The sequence below is a fragment of the Suncus etruscus genome, chromosome 4 (assembly GCF_024139225.1).
Source record: "Suncus etruscus isolate mSunEtr1 chromosome 4, mSunEtr1.pri.cur, whole genome shotgun sequence".
Taxonomy (NCBI): Eukaryota; Metazoa; Chordata; class Mammalia; order Eulipotyphla; family Soricidae; genus Suncus; species Suncus etruscus.
In genome coordinates this window covers 41824004-41842855 of record NC_064851.1, presented here as the reverse complement: position 1 = coordinate 41842855, position 18852 = coordinate 41824004, and the positions used below count along the sequence as shown (strand labels likewise).

Here is an 18852-nt window from a genome sequence, read left to right as displayed (position 1 = left end):
CAAAAAAACAATAAGCACAAAATAATCTTTTTTTTTCTTCTCTTATCTAGTTTTTGTTGATTTCTTTGTTTTGGTGTAGATATTTAAGTAGTTGTCCTCTTTTTTATTTTTATATTTACTTTTTCTTTTTTCTTTTCTTCCTTTTTACGCTGTCATGTTTTTTATCTCAAGACCATTGCAATTATGTGGTGCATATCTTTATTGCTGCAGTGTTCACTGGATATCTTATTTGATACTTCTTTTTGAGCTGTTGTGGTGTTTCACCTTCTTTTTTCCCCTTCGTCTCTCAAACCGAGGGTGAGCCTCTAGAAGGACTCAGCCCATTGTTGGCGTAGTTGATTTTTACCCTATTTTATTACTTTTCTCTTCCTCAAACAAAACCACATAACTCAAACTATCTAGTCCCGCCTCCCAATTAGAGGGAGAAGTAATGGAGGTAACATGGCCAAACAGTTATAAGATCACTAAGTAATAAACTAGACACAGAGGGGGCCACTCAATCTAGAAGCCCCTGGGGTGAGGGTGGAGGATAGGGGAGGCAGGATGAGAACGGAGGTGGAGGGAGGATAATTCGGTGATGGGAATTCCCCTGATTCAATGTTAACATGTACCTGGAATATTACTGTGAACAATATGTAAGCCACTATGATTAAAATAAAAATCATATTAAAAAATGTGGATATGGGCCCGGAGAGATAGCACAAAGGCGTTTGCCTTGCAAGCAGCCGATCCAGAACCAAAGGTGGTTGGTTCGAATCCCGGTGTCCATATGGTCCCCCGTGCCTGCCAGGAGCTATTTCTGAGCAGACAGCCAGGAGTAACCCCTGAGTACTGCCAGGTGTGGCCCAAAAACCAAAACCAAAAAAAAAAAAAAAAAAAAAAAAAAGTGGATATAAGTTCATACTGAAGAGTAATTTCTTTATGTTTCTGAAATATAATTTAATAGTTTTATAGTTGGCATCAAACTGATTTCTAAAAATTAAAAAAAAATTAAAATATTTTAGAGACCATAGGGTAGTTTATAGCAAGTACATTTCTGGCTCTTGTTTTTTAATTTCTCATAGTTCCAAATATGCCTTGCATTTTAAAGAAGTAGAAATGATTTGGAGGCCAGAGAGATAGCACAGCAGTGGGGCATTTGCCTTGCACGCGGTTGACCCAGGACTGAAGATAAGTTTGATTCTGGGCATCCAATATGGTCCCTGAGCCTGCCAGAGATGATTTCTGAGTGAGAACCAGGAGTAACCCCTAATGATGCTGCATGTGACCCAAAAACAAAAACAAAAAAAAGAAATAAAAGAAAGAAAGAAAAAGAAGTAGAAAAATTTAAAGCATATTTAAAATTTTAAAGCATACTACAGAGAAAGATTTCTAAAAATGGGGAAAAATGGAGAATTGAATCAGATTCAAATGTATGGAGAAGGTTGGCATAGTTCAGGAAGCAATGTTTCTGAATTATATATGTTCTCCCACCATCAAATTTTGGTGTGTGTCTGGGAGTCACTATCCCCCAGAAATATTACCCTTGGGGAAAAAGTTGAGAAAATTGCCTTTTAGTATAGAAATTATTTTTATATTATTTTTATTAAGTTATATTAATATTTAACAAATGTACTAGGTTCTTTAATAAAATACAAAGAAAAACAACATGCTGTCCTTATAGAGTTAACAGTTTAGTTGAAAGAAAGAAGTGTAAATTTATAGAGAGACATAGACAACATGCACATTGACAAAATGGGGGTCTGGACCACTTTTTTCTTTCTCTCTATCAGGTTCTCTCTCTTTCTTTGTTTTTGGATCACACACAGAAGTGCTCAGGGCTTATTCCTAACACTTTGCTCAGGGATAACTTCTGGTAGCTTAGGGAGGACAATATGAAATAATGGGGATCAAATTCTGGTTGGCCACATGCAAAGCAAATGATCAGCCTGTTGTACTATCGGTCTGGTCCTGGACTGATTTTTTTCTAAAGGAATCACAAGATTCAAATAGGCTAGATTAAAGTCTAAAGCAAAAGAGTATAAATAATAGTTAAGAGTCTTGAATGCAGAGTCAGGAGTAACCCCTGAGCATTGCTGGATGTGGCCCCAAAACAAAACAAAACAAAACAAAATAAGAAAAGGGGAAACAATGAATACAGAGTACAGAGTTAAGGAGAATGCAGTACAACACAAAGAAAATAGCTTCATATGAGGGTCAGAGTGATAGCACAGTGGGTGCCTTGCACATGGCTGACCTATGTTCAAGTTGGCATCCCAGATGGTCCCTCAAACCCACCAGGAATAACCCCTGAGCACCACTGGGTATGGCCTAAAAATAAAACAAGAAAACAGCTCAAACAAGTAAAACATAAGATATAGTAAATAGGATTGTGTTGTAAAATAAAGATGAGAATGTAGATATGAAATGTCACAAAAGGTTTTGTATCCCTTTTAAGTAATTTTTAGCAGAATAAATAGGTTCAATTCTTAGTTCTATGCCATAATCAAGCTGTGAATGTTATCCTTTGTGGGTCTTAGTCTGAACATTTATAAAATGAGTAATGAAGGGATCAACAATTTATAATTTTGTAAGAATTAAAAATTCAAGTTTGATAAATGTCAACAATTATTATAATTAACATTGTGATATGTGATTAAGAAAATTTGCACTGGTAGAAGAAAAGCTAGAAACAAAGAGACTACAATTATACAGTCTCCTAAAATTATCCTTAAGAATTAAAAAAAAAGGAAAAAAAGAATTAAATGAGACACTACATTTAATGTGTCTTGTTTACTAAAACCATAACAGCAATACAAGTTTCAAGAAATAGACCGTAAGCACTAGCACTAAAATTCGTATTTAAAAAAATTTTGACTGTGAAGAGTCCTATCAACAGCATTATGCGAAAGCAATATTTTAGTTTTTTTTTTTAAATGGGAAGAATGCAACTATCTATAATAATACGAGTTTATAGGAAAGAAGGGACAGTCAGGATAACTAAGAAGGCAAAGGACAAAGAATGGGAAATGGAAGAAAATTAAATGCTCATTGAATTTTAAGGAAAAAGACAAAGATACTTAACATTTGCCTGAGATAAGAAGAAACTGAGAGAGCTGAGGTTAGTGGCCAATCCATGGAGAAGAAGAAAAAGATGAAGTGGTGTAGAAGATGTGAAGAGACCAATGAAAGAAAAGTTGATAATGGATAATGATATAAAGTGTGGAACAATTTCCTTGCATGACACTAACCTGGGTTTGAATCCAAGTACCCCACTGAATACCCTGAGCCTACCAAGCCCTCAGCATAGAGCCACGAGAAAACCCCAAATACTGGAGGGTGTAATCCCAAAAAAGTCCCCCATCCCAAGCTTATAATTCCCCAGCACTTCCAAGTCATTTAAAAATTACTCTAAAGAAATTCTTCAAAAAGGAAAATGAAACTACATAGAAGAATTCCCTGTTATCTAACATATTTTACTATATTCAAATCAATAGCCACACATCAAAGCCTAGGGCTAAAATGTAAGGCATATTAGTTATTAATGTTAACCAGTACATTTTTGCAGTATAGCTCCGTTTTAGAGAAGGTGAAACAAATGCTCTGTATTAAGATTTTCTAACTGTTGAATAAATAACTAGAAAGATAAGACAATGAAGTCAGCTTAATTTTTGGGGGGAGAACTTTGGGTCACACCAGGAGGCGCTCAGGGATTACTCCTGACTCTGTGGTCAGAAATAACTCCTGGCAGGCTTGGGAAACCATATGGGATGTCGGGAATTGAACCGGGGTCTATCGGAGGTTGGCTGTGTGTGCAAGGCAAACTGTGCTATCACTCCGACCCTGTCAGGTTCTTTTTTAAGTGATTAGAGTAAGCTTAACATAAAAAATGAGGAATATGAAACATAGCATCATTAGATGTTTTAAATTCAGTTCATAAAGAAGAAATTATAACAAGATATCCTGACTATATAAATTAACAACCTCAAGTGCTTTTACCTTTCTGGTAGGCTTGGCTAAGTTGTATTGGCGTTTTGAATGTTTTAATATTTTCTCATAACTTCAGCGGACAGATTAAATCTAAATAATAAAAATTATCAGACTTGAATCTACTATGAACCAAAATAATTTCTTCAGAATCTTCCTTTTTATCATTTGTGTTGGTTTCTGGGTCACACCCTACAGTATTCAGGGCTTACCCCTTGCTCAGGGAACACTACTGGTAAAGCTTGAGAGACAATTTATGGTGTCATGATTCTAAACAATATTGGCGAGAAGTAATGCAACTGAAGTATGCTAATACCTCTTCTATCTCTCTGGCCCTGATACTGTCATTTAGACTTACAGACTGAATTCTTGCCTTTCACACAATTCATGAAAACTGCTGAAACACAGAAGACTGGTGACTGAGAATCATGACTCTATTCAAAACTAAGTTTGATAGGATAACCAAGAAAGGCCAAGTCCAAGAATCACCTTAGTGTAGAAAGGAAAACAGAAAAATATATGTCAATGTTAGATCTTACCTGGTTGGTGTTCTTCTACTTTAATACAAACCACATTTTTTCATATCACTTTACAAAGAAAGTTAATATGGCAATAGATATTCACCTGTATCAACAGATGAGGATTGTCAAAAATACCTAAATTCTTTAATTCTCCAAGAATAAAATTAATTTCTCAACTTACCCTGTCTAGTTCCAGTGTAAACTTCTGGTCCCATGACTGATTGGAAATAGGTTTCCAACTCGTTTGACCAACCACAGTATTGTCTAACTTCAAAACTGCACAGACGTCACCTGTTAATTCGAATTAAAAAAAACTTGTTTAAATATTAAACAAATCTTTAAAACTCAAGTTCCACTCTTGAATATATAGATATATATATATATATATAAAATCTTATATGAAAAACAAGTTCATAATCAAACTAAAGCATTTGAATCATAATAAATAGTTTTATATACATAAATACTCCCATTAAATCTTTTCAAATTGTCCTTTGTGTTCATGAAAGCACATATGCCATCTCTATTTTCATATTAGACTGTAACTGAAAGATCTAACATCTGACCCAAAGTTCTTTGCTAAAATGTATATATTCGTGTAAGTTTATATATATCAACAGTAATCAACCAAATTTTCACTTTCTATATTGTTATCTAGTCAGTTACCTTCAAAAATTATTCTCTGGTGGTGGTGCCAAAACTTTAATATTGTAAACATTTAACTTAGCTACAATAAAAACTTTACTTAAAAATGTAAAACATAGGGGCCAGAGCAGTGGTGCAAGTGGTAGGGAATCTGCCTTGCACGTGCTAACCTAGGACAGACCGCTATTCGCTCCTGACAGACCCGTTTGATCCCTGGCATCCCATATGGTCCTCCAAGCCAGGTACGATTTCTGAGCACATAGCCAGGAGTAATCCCTGAGCATCACTGGGTGTGGCCCCCTCCAAAAAATTTGTAAAACATAATCTTTATATTCCAATATTTTCTCAAAAGATTCATGATGTATACAGGAAAAACAGAAATACTAATGGCTATTTTAGTTTATACTAGATTGAGCTGTCATATGCCTTTCCCATTATACATTTACATCATAGTTTATAATTACACTACACAATGTCATCAAAGTAGTTCATAAGCTTCTTGCATTTTATATCTTGTTTGTTTGTTTTTAGACCACATCCAGTACTGCCCAGGGGTCTAGTCTTGGTTCTGTGCTCAGGAATTATTCCTGATGGGTTTTGTCAGACCATAGAGATGCTGAGGCTTGCTCTAGTTCAATGCATTTTACTCTTAATACTCCTTTATTACTTTATGTCTGTTTGCTTTTCAGAGACTGGGCTACTATCCCAGTGAACACATAGTTACAAAATTTCATTTTTTCTTTTCTTTTCTTTCTCTTTCCCTCTCCTCCCTCTTCTCTTTTCTTCTCTTTTCCCTCCCCCACCCCCTTTTTGGGTCAAACCCAGCAGTGCTCAGGGTTACTTCTGGCAGTGCTTGGAAGACCATCTGGGATGCAGGGGTTGCATGCAAGACAAATGCACCACCTGCTGTACTATCACTCTGGCCCTAATTATCAAGATTTCAGTGTTTAAATAATCAAACTGTGATTCTCTAAGATTTTTTTTGTTTGTTTTTATTTTGGCCACAACCGGCGACCCTCAGGGGTTACTCCTGGCTATGAGCTCAGAAATTGCTCCTGTCTCAAGGGACCATATGGGATGCCGGGGATCAAACCCAGGTCTGTACTAGGTCAGCCACGTGCAAGGCAAATGCCTTACCATTGTGCTATTGCTTCGACCTCTGATACTATAAATTTTATTTCAAAGTCTCTGTACCCTTTTAGGTCAACATTAAGAGTGATGCTCTTAATATGTTCAAAAACTTAACTACTTCTGTCATTTACTTTTTTACATTTTTTGGTAAGTTTTATTGCTTTTTGTTTTCCTGTCAATATTTCTTTTTTGTTTTTGTTTTTGGGCCATACCCGGCGGCGCTCAGAGGTTACTCCTGGCTATCTGCTCAGAAATAGCTCCTGGCAGGCAGGGGGACCTTATGGGACACCGGGATTCGAACCAACCACCTAGGTCCTGGATCAGCTGCTTGCAAGGCAAACACCGCTGTGCTATCTGTCCAGCACCCCCTCCTGTCAATATTTCTTTTAATACTTCGTGTTGTGAATATTTTTGGATTACTCAGGGAATACAGCTTACACAATGCTCAGGGGATCATGTGGTGCTCCAGCCCAAATTATAAAAATTCTTAATTTTAATGTTTTCTGTTAAACTCTAAACTCTCTTTTTCACATTCACCACTGCTATGTCCTCTGCAAAGCTTCTTAATTTGTATATAATAACAAATAAATCTAGTTACTGAACTGGATAAGTCATCCGTTTTTAGGAGATTTCGACTACTTCCACTTTTACTTTTACTTGTTCTGCTCATGAAAGATGATCTGGTTTCACTTGGACTCCAGCCAGGTAGTGTAACTGATGCTGCTTTTGATCGTCCAGGGACATTTTCTAGAATATCTTGGCAGCCCATAAGACGAACTTCCAAAGTACCTGTTACATAAACAAATACCAAAGGCCAAATTTTAATATAATTAAATTATAATATATGTATATATGTATACATAAAGTCATTGTGTTACATGTAACACCTACTTGGAAACAAAATTATTGTGTTACATGTAACACCTACCTGGAAACAAAATGATCTGCAAAAGTTTATTTTGGAAAATCTCTTCTAGTGGTTCTGTCAGGAAACTCACTCTCCGTATTTTAATTAGAGAACACTGAAAATTCCTAATTAAAACAACTGTAGACATCTTATGCAAAGAAAAGTACCTTCTCCAAAAGCTGAATGAGTATATAGCATAGAACAAGTTATACAAACTTCTTGCATTTATCTAAATACTTATTTTTTTAAAGCAGTTGTACTTTATTGATTGTTGGTTTCTGGGCCACACCCAGCAGAGTCAGGGATCCACCTGGCTCTGGACTGAGAAATTGGCCTTGGCAGGATGGGGGACCATATGGGATGCCAGGAATCTTGCAGCTCGGCCACATAGAAGGCGAATGTCATATTGCTGTGCTATCTCTCCAGCCCCTGAATACTTATTTTTAAATTACATGGCAGATTTACAGAATTCTGTATCAAGAGAATGTGAAAGGGAAAACAAAGCTAAATAATACTTCTATTAAAAATAATAAACAAGAAAATCTAAGTATCTGATTAACAACTGTGTCTAGCTGTCTCTCCATGTAATTAACATAGAAAATGACTTTATGGAGGCTAGCGAGTGTCTTTGGCTTGAATGATCCCATATTGTCCTCCGAGTACTGACAAAAGTAATTCCTAAGTGAAAAGCTAAGAGTAATCCCTGAGCATTGCTGGGTGTGGCTAAAAAAATTAGAGGTTCACACACAAACCTACATACACATACAACAAATAAATGGATTTCTATTTCATTTGAGAAAAGGTGACATTATATTTCCATTCTAAGTTTAGTCAAATTATGGCTTGTACTTTTCAAGAAATAAGATAACTGCAATTTCTTTAGGCAAATATGTATTAAAAGAGTTCAAATGATAGGAAAACTGAGTTAGGTTAACTGGAGATTGGTTTTGTTATTTAGGATAGACTTATTATAATAGAATTCTTTTTTTTTTTTTGGTCACACCCGGCAGTACTCAGGGGTTATTCCTGGCTCCATGCTCAGAAATCGCTCCTGGCAGGCAGGGGGGGAACATATGGTATGCTGAGATTTGAACCAATGACCTTCTGCATGAAAGGCAAACGCCTTACCTCCATGCTATCTCTCTTGCCCCATAATAGAATTCTTTTTTTTTTTTTTTTTAATTTTGGCTTTCTGGGCCACACCCATTTGATGCTCAGGGGTTACTCCTGGCTAAGTGTTCAGAAATTGCCCCTGGCTTGGGGGAACCATATGGGACGTCAGGGGGATCGAAACGCGGTCCTTCCTTGGCTAGCGCTTGCAAGGCAGATACTTTACACCTCTAGCGCCACCTTGCCGGTCCCATACCATAATAGAATTCTTAATGAAAATTTTTATATGTGGTATTAGTACTATAACCGAGGGTATAATTTTTTTCCTCACTAAGAATTCCTCATTAATGGGGCCAGAGAGAAAGCATGGAGGTATTTGCCTTGAATGCAGAAGGATGGTGGTTCAAATCCTGGCATCCCATGTGGTCCTCCGAGCCTGCCAGGAGCGATTTCTGAGTATAGAGCCAGGAGTAACCGCTGAGTGCTGCCGGATGTGACCCAAAAACCAAAAACCATAAAAAAAAAAAAGAAAAACTTAAATAACTATAACTAAATTTAATTTAAAGTTTTTAATTATTTGAAAGTAAAGAAGATTTTTAGTCAAATAAAAAGGCCTGGATTTACCCTCTTAATTCAACACAGTATTAAAGATACTAGACATCAGGCAACAAATAAAAATAATACTTAAGACATATGAAACAGAATTAAGTTCTATGCCCGCTCCAGCTTATTGCTTTGAGAATATCCAGGACTCTGCAGGGAGGGAAAATTCAGATGCAGTTAAATAGATAATCACATTATGGTACCAGAACAGTGTACAAAGAAAACAACACAGAGTTGTTAGAACACTCTGCTTTTACCCAAAACAAAGGTGTTTTCTAGCTTCCTCTTTCCTTTTCACCTATCCCTCTGACATGTTAAAGCCCACCTAGAATAGATCAGCTAATAAGTACTTTTGTCTCACTGGACCTTCCCTCTCCCAGTTGAATTTGAAATGGTAAATAAAAGGTTTTGGTTTGACAAGCCAAGAGACCATGAGGCGAGAAGCAACCTGACTTCATGATTTCCTTCCTCATGACTATTTTGGTTTATTGATTTGTGTGGTAACCCTGCATCAGATCAGAGCCCCCCAGGGTTGGTAATTGGGCGTGTGGGGCATTTTCACATCTAGCACTCGAACAGGAACCTGAGAAGAACCCAACAATGATGAATGATTTGACCCTCTGGTGAAGAGTCACCATGATGGCCCCCTTGAGCAGGACTAAGTGTGCCATGCCCTTCACCAGAACATTGGCACACATGTTCCACTTCTGAAAGGCTTCATTTTGCTCTGGTCCATCTAACTGCATTTCTCACTTTGGACTGTCCATGCCAGGCTCTCTAGAGACTCTTCTGTGCATACATGCCCCAAGAGGGAAAAGGTGTCTTCCCAGAGGTGATGAATTCTCATTCTAAAGGCCTTCCCAGGGCTGATAATTTCTCGTTCAGAACTTCAAACTTCAAAGGCTTCAAACCAGCTAGAGCCCCATCTCCCAAGGACGATGAGCCGGCTACCACCTCTGCAGACTCAGAGTCTGAAAATGGCTCAGCCAGAGATTTTTCCCGTACTCCAAGCCCAGTCAGGTGGACAAGCCAGTGCTGGCAATTCAAGTCCTGGGCACTATCAAATGGTTCAAATAGTCTGGCATGGTCAGAGATTTATCAACAGAAATTACACCAAAGATATCTTTGTTCACTGCACAGCTTCAGAGAAGCAATCCCTGGAAGTTTCTGTGTAGCACTAGAGATGAGGAGACAGTGGAGTTTGATGCTGTGAAAGGAGAGAGGCGTATAGAAGCTACTAATGTATCCAGACGGGGGGGGGGGGGGGAATGCCAGTGAAAGGTAGTTGCTATGCTCCCAGTAGATGTAGGTTTTGCCGATTCATCCCCCTGTATCACCTAGCTATCCCACCACCTATGGTGGCAGAGGCCTCTTCAGTGAGACAGAGGAAACAGCAAAGTTAAGACTCTGGGCAGCAACCCATATGCTGACACGCACCACATTTCTTCAACTGAAGGCACTTTGTGCAAGAACTTCAACCCCAACCCCCCACCTGCAGCAGCTTATTGAAGTAACTGTTGGAATAGAAACCAAAAAAGACAGTCCCATCAGAGGGGGACCAACAGCAGGGAGATGAGTAGATTTCCCTACACAAATTTCAGCCCAGGTACCAAAGGCCTTTTCAAATTAAGTATATCTGCAGCAGAGTTTAATGTTTATGTTCAGAGATATCTATAAAATTTTTTTGTGATATGTGTAAGACAAGGCTATAGTAAGAGCTGATTGCTTTGAGAATGATATATGCACTATCTAACCTATGACACTTTTACAGCCAAATCTATCCTCAACAGCAGTGATTCGTAGGTATTAGACAATTTCCTCATCACCTTACTTGCCACTAAAAACATTTTAATTTTCATTTCCCCAACTTTTACTGTGCCTATGCAAGTCAACAGTCACTTTCCTAGCTCCTTTCTGGAGAAACTTCTTATGGAGAACAATAAAACAGGACCTATACAGCCCTTTTCAATATTTTGAACAGAAAATGGTGAATTGTTGGAACACCCATCTTTTATTCCAAACAGAGGTGTTTCTCAGGTTCCTCTTTCCACTTCAGCTATCCCTTTGGCATGTAAAAGTCCATCAAGGCTAGATCAGTTTACAGGTATACTTTTGTCTCTCACTGGAAGTCCATCTAGACTAGATCAGTTAAAAAAAAAAGAAGACATGGGGCTGAAGTGGTGGTGCAAGAGATGGAGTGTTTGCCTTGCATGTGCTAACCTAGGACAGACCTCAGTGCGACCCGCACCCCCAGCGTCCCATATGGTCCCCCCAAGCCAGGAGCGATTTCTGAGTACATAGCCAAGAGTAACCCCTGAGTGTCACCAATGTGGTCCAAAAAGTTAAAAAAAAAAAAAGACATAAATCTAGACAGAGAACTTCTTTGACATATAAAGTATTTCTTAAAGTATTTGGTTTTGTCCCTGTAGCACAGAAAATTCTAAAAATCCTAAAAGCACTACTTAAAAAAGAATCAAACTGCCCTGGGGACATTGGTGGTAGGAAATGTACACTGGTAAAGGGATATGGGTGTTGGAACATTATATGACCAAATCTAAATCATTAGCTTTTTACCCTGTATTTCATGGTAATTCAATTAAAAAAATCAAACTGTTTCTATATAACTGTGACCTAGAACAAGAATATTATTAGGTATAAAATATATCCATCATTGGGCCAAAGAGAGAATACAAGAGGTAAGGCACTTCCCTTATGCATTGCTGGCCTGGGTTTGATCAATCACATATGATCCCCCAAGCACCTTCAAGAGTGATTCCTGAGTATTTCTAGGAATAGCCCCAACAAAGCAAAATCCAACATACAACTAAGCTAAAAATCAAACCAAACTGGATGAGCTGCTTTGCACTTTTTGCAGAAGATACAAATAGTCTGAAAAAACATTGAGTTCTTATTTCGAAGCTCTGAAGAAAATTCAGCTTTTAAGTACATTTAGATTGCTAGCAGAATCCATTAATTTTTAAATATCTTTATTTAAACACTGTGATTACAAATATGATTGTGGTTGGGTTTCAGTCATGTAAAGAACACCCCCTTCACCAGTGCAACATTCCCATTACCAATATCCCAAATCTCCCTCCTCCCCACCTCACCCCAACCTGTACTCTAGACAGGCTTTCCAGTTCCCTCATTGTTAGGATACTTCTCAATGTAGTTATTTCTCTAACAAAACTCATCACTCTTTGTGGTGAGCTTCATGTAGTGAGCTGGACCTTCCAACCCTCCTTTCTTTTGTCTCTGAGAATTACTGCAAAAATGTCTTTCATTTTTCTTAAAACCTATAGACGAGTGAGACTATTTTGCATCTATCTCTCTCCCTCTGACTTATTTCACTCAGTATAACAGATTCCATGTTCATCATGTATAGGAAAATTTCATGACTTCTTCTCTCCTGACAGCTGCATAATATTCCATTGTATATATGTACCACATATACAAAATAGAATGTACATATACACAATAGAATCCAGCTTCTTAAGGTATGATTCTTTTCTTTCTTTTTTTTGGGGGGGGCGGGGGGGGGGGAACCACACCTGGTGATGCTCAGGGGTTACTCCTGGCTATGCATTCAGAAATAGCTCCTGGCTTGGAGGACCATATGGAACACAGGGGGATCAAACCATGGTCCTACCACTGTGCCACATCTGTGGCCCCTCTTAAGGTATAATTCTAAAGACACTTTATTTAATGGTTGATAGTCAATGTTTGTTTGCCAAGTTGTATAAGTCACCTGTATTCCTTTTCATGTGCCCTTCCTTTGCTCTCCAAACAAACAATGGCACATAGGGCTCTTTTCATGATTTAGATCTGAATTTCCCTTTTGTCATTGGTCAGACAAAACTCTAAGGGGCTCATGTGCTTATATTTTTTCAATCCGTCCAATTGCCTAAAGTGAACAGATTAGTAATCTTCATTAGATAGGCAAAATTTTCTTTTCCAGATAACATACTAAAAATGATATACCATCATATTTACTAATTTTGGGGTGGGATTTCTGAGCAGTCATTCTTAAAATTATGACCATGTCAAATATATATTCAAAAATACACACATAGGCTGGTCTGATTGCAATGGTGTTTACAATTAATTGAATGGGGCCAGAGTGATAGCACAGCAGTAGGGCATTTGCCTTGCACTCAGCCAACACAGGACAGAACCCAGTTTGATTCCGGGCATCCCATATGGTCCACTGAGCCTGCCAGGAGTGATTTCTGAGAGCAGAGCCAGGAGTAACCCCTGAGTGCAGCCAGGAGCCAGTAGTAACCCTTGAGTGCAGCCAGGTATGGCCCCAAAACCAAAAACCAAAAAAAAAAAAAACAACAACACAAAAAACAACCCCCCCCCCCACAATCCAAAAAGACCACATATAGAAAGGGAACAATAAATAACCAAAGTCAATGAAACTGAGGTTCCTGCCTATAAAACTGAGCTAATATTAGGGGTGGGAAGGATGTTAGTAGGAGGGGGCCTTGGGACAATGGAGCTTGAAGGAAATGGGCTCCCTGTTGGTGGTTGTAGTGTTGGAATGACGAATGTATGTAAAGTATAATTAACAGTATTGTAAATCCCAGAACTTCAATAAAAACGCTAAACAATTTTTTACCAGGACTGGAGAGAGCACAGCAGTTAGGGTGCTTGTCTTGTAGGTAGCTGACCTGGATTCTACCCTCAGAGTCCCATGATTCTCTGAGCACCACTAAACATGATCCCTGAGCACAGATCAGAAGTAAGCCTGAGTACTGCATCACAATATATAAGCAAATAAAGAGAAAAACAGTACCCATGATAATAATAGCTAAAATTAATGTTAGGATTTATAGTTAAAAACATTAATTTAAACTATAATCCATCTATCTAAAAATTGTATAGATACAGGAAGGAACTACAACAAAAATTCTAGTATTAAGAACCAAGTATCTGAGATTAAACAAACAAGCCCAAAACTAAACCACTGGATAACCAAGGTGATATCAAAGGCTTCAAGCTATCGCTCAATTGTAGTGTGGCCCTGCAGCTCCTGAGTTGCAGGAAGGAAAGATTAAAAGACTAGTAATCTTTAATTTAGTAATAGAAATGACAATTCCAAAGACAAAAAAAAAAATGAGGCAGCAAAAAAAACTGAAGGCCTTAGGGACAACAATGAATAGTGAGGAGTTGATTTTATGTGGCCTAATATTTGAAACTGAAGGGAAATTTAAAGCAGGAAACAGGAAACACATCTGAAAGAATGACAATATTTATTCCATATTGATGAAGACTACAAATCCAGGGGACCAGAGTGGTAGCACTGCATATAAGGACCTCCTTGCACACAGCAGAGCTGGGTTTGATTTATGGTCTCCTGAACCCTGCCAGGAGTGGTCTTTGAGCACAGTCTTACAGAGTTCTCAAAACAAACAAACAAACAAACCAAAAAGCAAAAAATCTTCCAAGATATAGCCACAAAATTCAACGAACAGCATAGACATGTAAATTACAGCAAAGAATACAATAATCAAATTTTGAGAACAAGTGATAAATAGAAAACACTAAAAGCAGTCTGAGAAGAAAAGACACTATAAAGATTAAAATGATACTGGATTACTCACTATAAACAATGAAAGAGAAGCAGCATATTTTATTTAAAGTACTGAAGGAAAAAAATCATAAACTTGAAATTATAAACTTACTAGAAAATACCTTTCAAAACCAAGACCATACCAATATAAAAATGAGTAAAACTCATTATTAGCAGAAAAACTCCCAATTGAGTCATACCATTCCTAGTTTTTATGCAAGTAAATGTAAATCTATTTTATATAAAACTGTACAAGGAAGTTATCAGCAGCTATCAAGTAAAAGAAAATAGAAGTAGAAGATATTGATCACATGTAAGTGGGTAAGAAAATATAGTATATCCATACAAATGAATACTATCAAAAATAGGAACATACAACATAGCTGGTTATCAAAATGATTATTCTAACTCAAGAAAATTCAGGGGTCAGAGAGATAGCACAGTGGTAGGGAGTTTGCCATGCATGCAGCCAATCCAGGACAGATGGTGGTTCGAATCCCGGCATCCCATATGATCCCCTGAGCTAGCCAGGAATGATTTCTGAGCACAGAGTCAGGAGTAATTCCTGAGTGCTTTTGGGTGTGATCCAAAAACCAGAAACAAAAAGAAAAGAAAAGAAATTCAGATTACACAGACACACACACACACACACACCCCTAAAAGAATGCATAGGTAGAATTACATTTAAATAAGTTTATAATACAAAACAAATTAACATCTACTCAAATACATCAGTGATTAACCTGGTGTTGATTATAGGAAAGAGTAAGAAAAAAGTAGATAAGAGAAATTTTATAGAGGCACATGAAAGTGGGGATTTAGGGGATGGTGATATAATAACATTTTGATTTTGGTGATGGCTACTCAACTGTAAAGATATTACAAATCTCCTGAAATGATATACTTTAAATGTATTGTTTATTGTTGTCAATTTAACCCCAATAAAAGGCCTCTAAAAAGAGGAAACATGGGGCCGGCGAGGTGGCGCTAGAGGTAAGGTGTCTGCCTTGCAAGCGCTAGCCAAGGAAAGGACCACGGTTCGATCCCCCGGCGTCCCATATGGTTCCCCCCAAGCCAGGGGCAATTTCTGAGCTCACAGCCAGGAGTAACCCCTGAGCATCAAACGGGTGTGGCCCGAAAAACCAAAAAAAAAAAAAAAAAAAAAAAAAAAGAGGAAACATTGATAATGGTGGCACAGCTATATTTAATAAAAATCATAAAATTGTATACTTAAAATGGATGAATTCTATAGCATAAAAATTATATCTCAATAACGCTTCTAAATATACATGGCAGAATTTTATATTTTCCTAGGCTATGAAATTTTTACCTTACTATAAAGTGTTAAAGGCAGATTATGTACAGTAGCTTTGTTTTAAACAACAATGACAACAAAAACAACAACTTGGGTTTGTGTATTTTATTTGATTTTTGTTGTTAAATGCTCAGCTGCAATAGTCATCCTGGGGAAACTGGAAACATCTGGCTACCATTTCAAACTCTAGTAGCTTATTAAATATTTTAGTAATCTCAATACATTAGGAGATGACAATGCTCAACACCTGCTTTCGGTTAGCAAAAAAATTCTGGAGGGACTTAAGATCTTTATTACGTTAAGTAGCTAGAAGTCTCTTTCTTTTATGAGGTGACACAACTGCAATTTCGTATAACTATATTAGAAATAGTTTTAAATTATGTTTTATTCCCTTTTATAACCCACAGTATAAAATTTTTGGAACAAAAAAATCTAATAAGTAAATTTTTTAGTCATAAACAGTATACATCAATTCCATTAGAATAAGAAAATGCTTTAAGAAAACTTTTTGGAAAAACAATTTTATATCCATTTTACTAATTTAGTGTTTCATCTTGACACAACTGAGTAATACTTTTTAATTTTGAGAAAGTATTATATAAAAACAAATAGATGACTCAATGTGAAGCAAAAAATTTAATTATAATTTAGATCAAAGTGGTAACAAATTTGCAAATTTCAGTAATATAATCCTACCATCACAAAAGTAACCAGCAAATAATGAGAGAAAAGCAGATGGCAAAACCTCAGGCTAGTAAATGGTTTATTACATAACTATATTAATCTCTCAGCATCATTTGCTAATACCAATAACAATATCTATTCCAGGTCCTGACTAATTATCAAATATTTTCCATGTATCTGCTGAATATCCAAGTATCCAAGGTACAGGCTAGGATTACATATAGGTAGATAAAAGGGTTGTCTCTCAAAAGTCTAAATTCCAGTTTTGAATTAAAAAAAATACCTACAGTAACAAGAGAAGATAAGGTAAAGACACTAAAGAGCCACTGCTAATCATTTTAATTGTGACAGAAGACAGAAGACACATGGTAGGGCCCGGAGTGATAGCACAGCAGTAAGGTGCTTGCCTTGCATGTGGCCAACACAAGATGGACCTGTTTGAATCCCAGCATCACATATGGTTCCCTGAGCACCATTGGGTGTGCCCAAAATCTCTCTCTCACACACACACACACGACACATGGTAAGAATTATAGAAGATATGTATAAAATTTTTGTTGTTGTTGTTTTTGGGCCACACCCGGTGATGTTCAGGGGTTACTCCTGGCTATGCACTCAGAAATCACTCACGGCTTGGGGGACTTATATGGGACGCTGGGGGATCGAACTGTGGTCCATTCTAGGCTAGCCCGGGCAAGACAGACGCCTTACCCCTTGCGTCACCACTCCGGCCCCATATATATATATATATATATATATATTAAGGAGACCAGAGAGAAGTATATTAGATATATATGTATATAAAACTTTTAAGTCATATATATTTATGCTGGACAAAGCATACAGAGAGCAGGGCCCTATTTCTTCCTAGGGATCACGTCTATCTTTTGTGCTCAGGGTTCATTCTTGGTGGTGCATGGGATTTAAACCACTGTCACACTTACAACCACACGTAAAACAAACGCAATAAACTCCATACTATCTCTTTGGCTCTTCAATCTCAATCTAATTTGGTTAGAAGTGAACCATGTCTCATATATACAAAGTGATTGATAATAAGATCCCTAAACATGAAATTTATGACAAAGAGTAAAAACAAAACAATTCTACAAAAATAATTGGAGACGTCACCACATCACTTTCAGTCACAGAGTAGGATGGTAATAAAAAAATAACATGTGTTGGGAAGATACATAGAAATTGTAACCCTTATACATTTCTATTGAAAAAACAAGATAATGTAGCTCTTTGGGAAAAATTTGATGGTTCTCCAAAATTATAAAGTTAAGGAGACCAGAGAGAAGTATATTAGATAAGGAACTTGCCTTGCACACAACCAACCTGAGTTTGATCCCCGAAATCCCAGACAATTCCCTGAGCAGGAATGATTCCTGATTTCAGAATCAGGAGTAACTCCTGAGCACCAGTGATTATGGCCCAAGAGAAAACAAAACAATACATATTAGTTAACAGTATCCTATTATCTAGTAACTATGTGCCACATAATATATTTGGTTAAAGACAATCAACATGAAAAATAGAATTTTAGATAGATAGATAGTTAGTCTAGGTGTGTCATAGGCTGTATCATTTAGGTTTGCATAATACACTAAGATTCTACAACAATATAATTGCTTAATACATATTTCTCGGAATGTACCTGTTATTAGCAGCAAGTATTATAGTCCTAGGTATACAACCCCCCAAAATTGAAGAGTTCAAAAACATGTGCACACACACTCACATACTTACTGTTAGTAAGGTGAAAATATCTAAATAACTACCAATAATGAATGCTGCAACACAATTTACTATATATATAAGCAATAAATATTTGTCATAAAAAAGAATGAAGTGCTAATTCATGTTATGAGAACAACAATCTTAAAAATAATAATTAAGGGGCTGGAGAGATAGCACAGTGGCGTTTGCCTTGCAAGCAGCTGACCCAGGACCTAAGGTGGTTTGTTCAAATCCCAGCGTCCCAAATGGTTCCCCGTGCCCGCCAGGAGCCATTTCTGAGCAAATAGCCAGGAGTAACCCCTGAGCACTGCTGGGTAGGGTCCAAAAACAAAACAAAACAACAAAAAAAAACAAAACAAAAAACAAAAACAAAAAAAAACCCAGAAGAAAAAAAAAGAATTTAAAAAAATAATTAAGTGTAAGAAGCAAAAGGTTAAAGGTCACAAATGAAATAAATTATTTATAGGAACTCTCTATAACAGTTAAATTGATAGAGATTAAAAAAACAAACCCAATACTGGATACAAGGAACTTAGAAAAAGGGGGAAAATAACAGTGGAAATGGTTATAATAAGTTTTATTATAAGTACCTTATAGGTATGTTAAAAATTATGCAGATTAAAAAATTTATTAAACCAGATGATGATATAGA

At 37.0% G+C, this 18852-nt stretch overlaps 1 protein-coding gene across 1 annotated transcript in view; it reads right to left on the bottom strand.

Annotated features, from left to right (window-relative positions):
- Positions 1-18852, bottom strand: part of PKN2 (protein kinase N2) — a 117882-nt gene that overhangs the window by 33539 nt on the left and 65491 nt on the right. The window contains exons 7-8 of the mRNA XM_049771240.1: positions 6867-7052; positions 4669-4778 (exon numbers count right to left, since the gene is read on the bottom strand). Of these exons, the coding sequence (XP_049627197.1) occupies positions 4669-4778; positions 6867-7052 (296 nt within the window). The remainder of the gene's footprint in view (positions 1-4668; positions 4779-6866; positions 7053-18852) is intronic.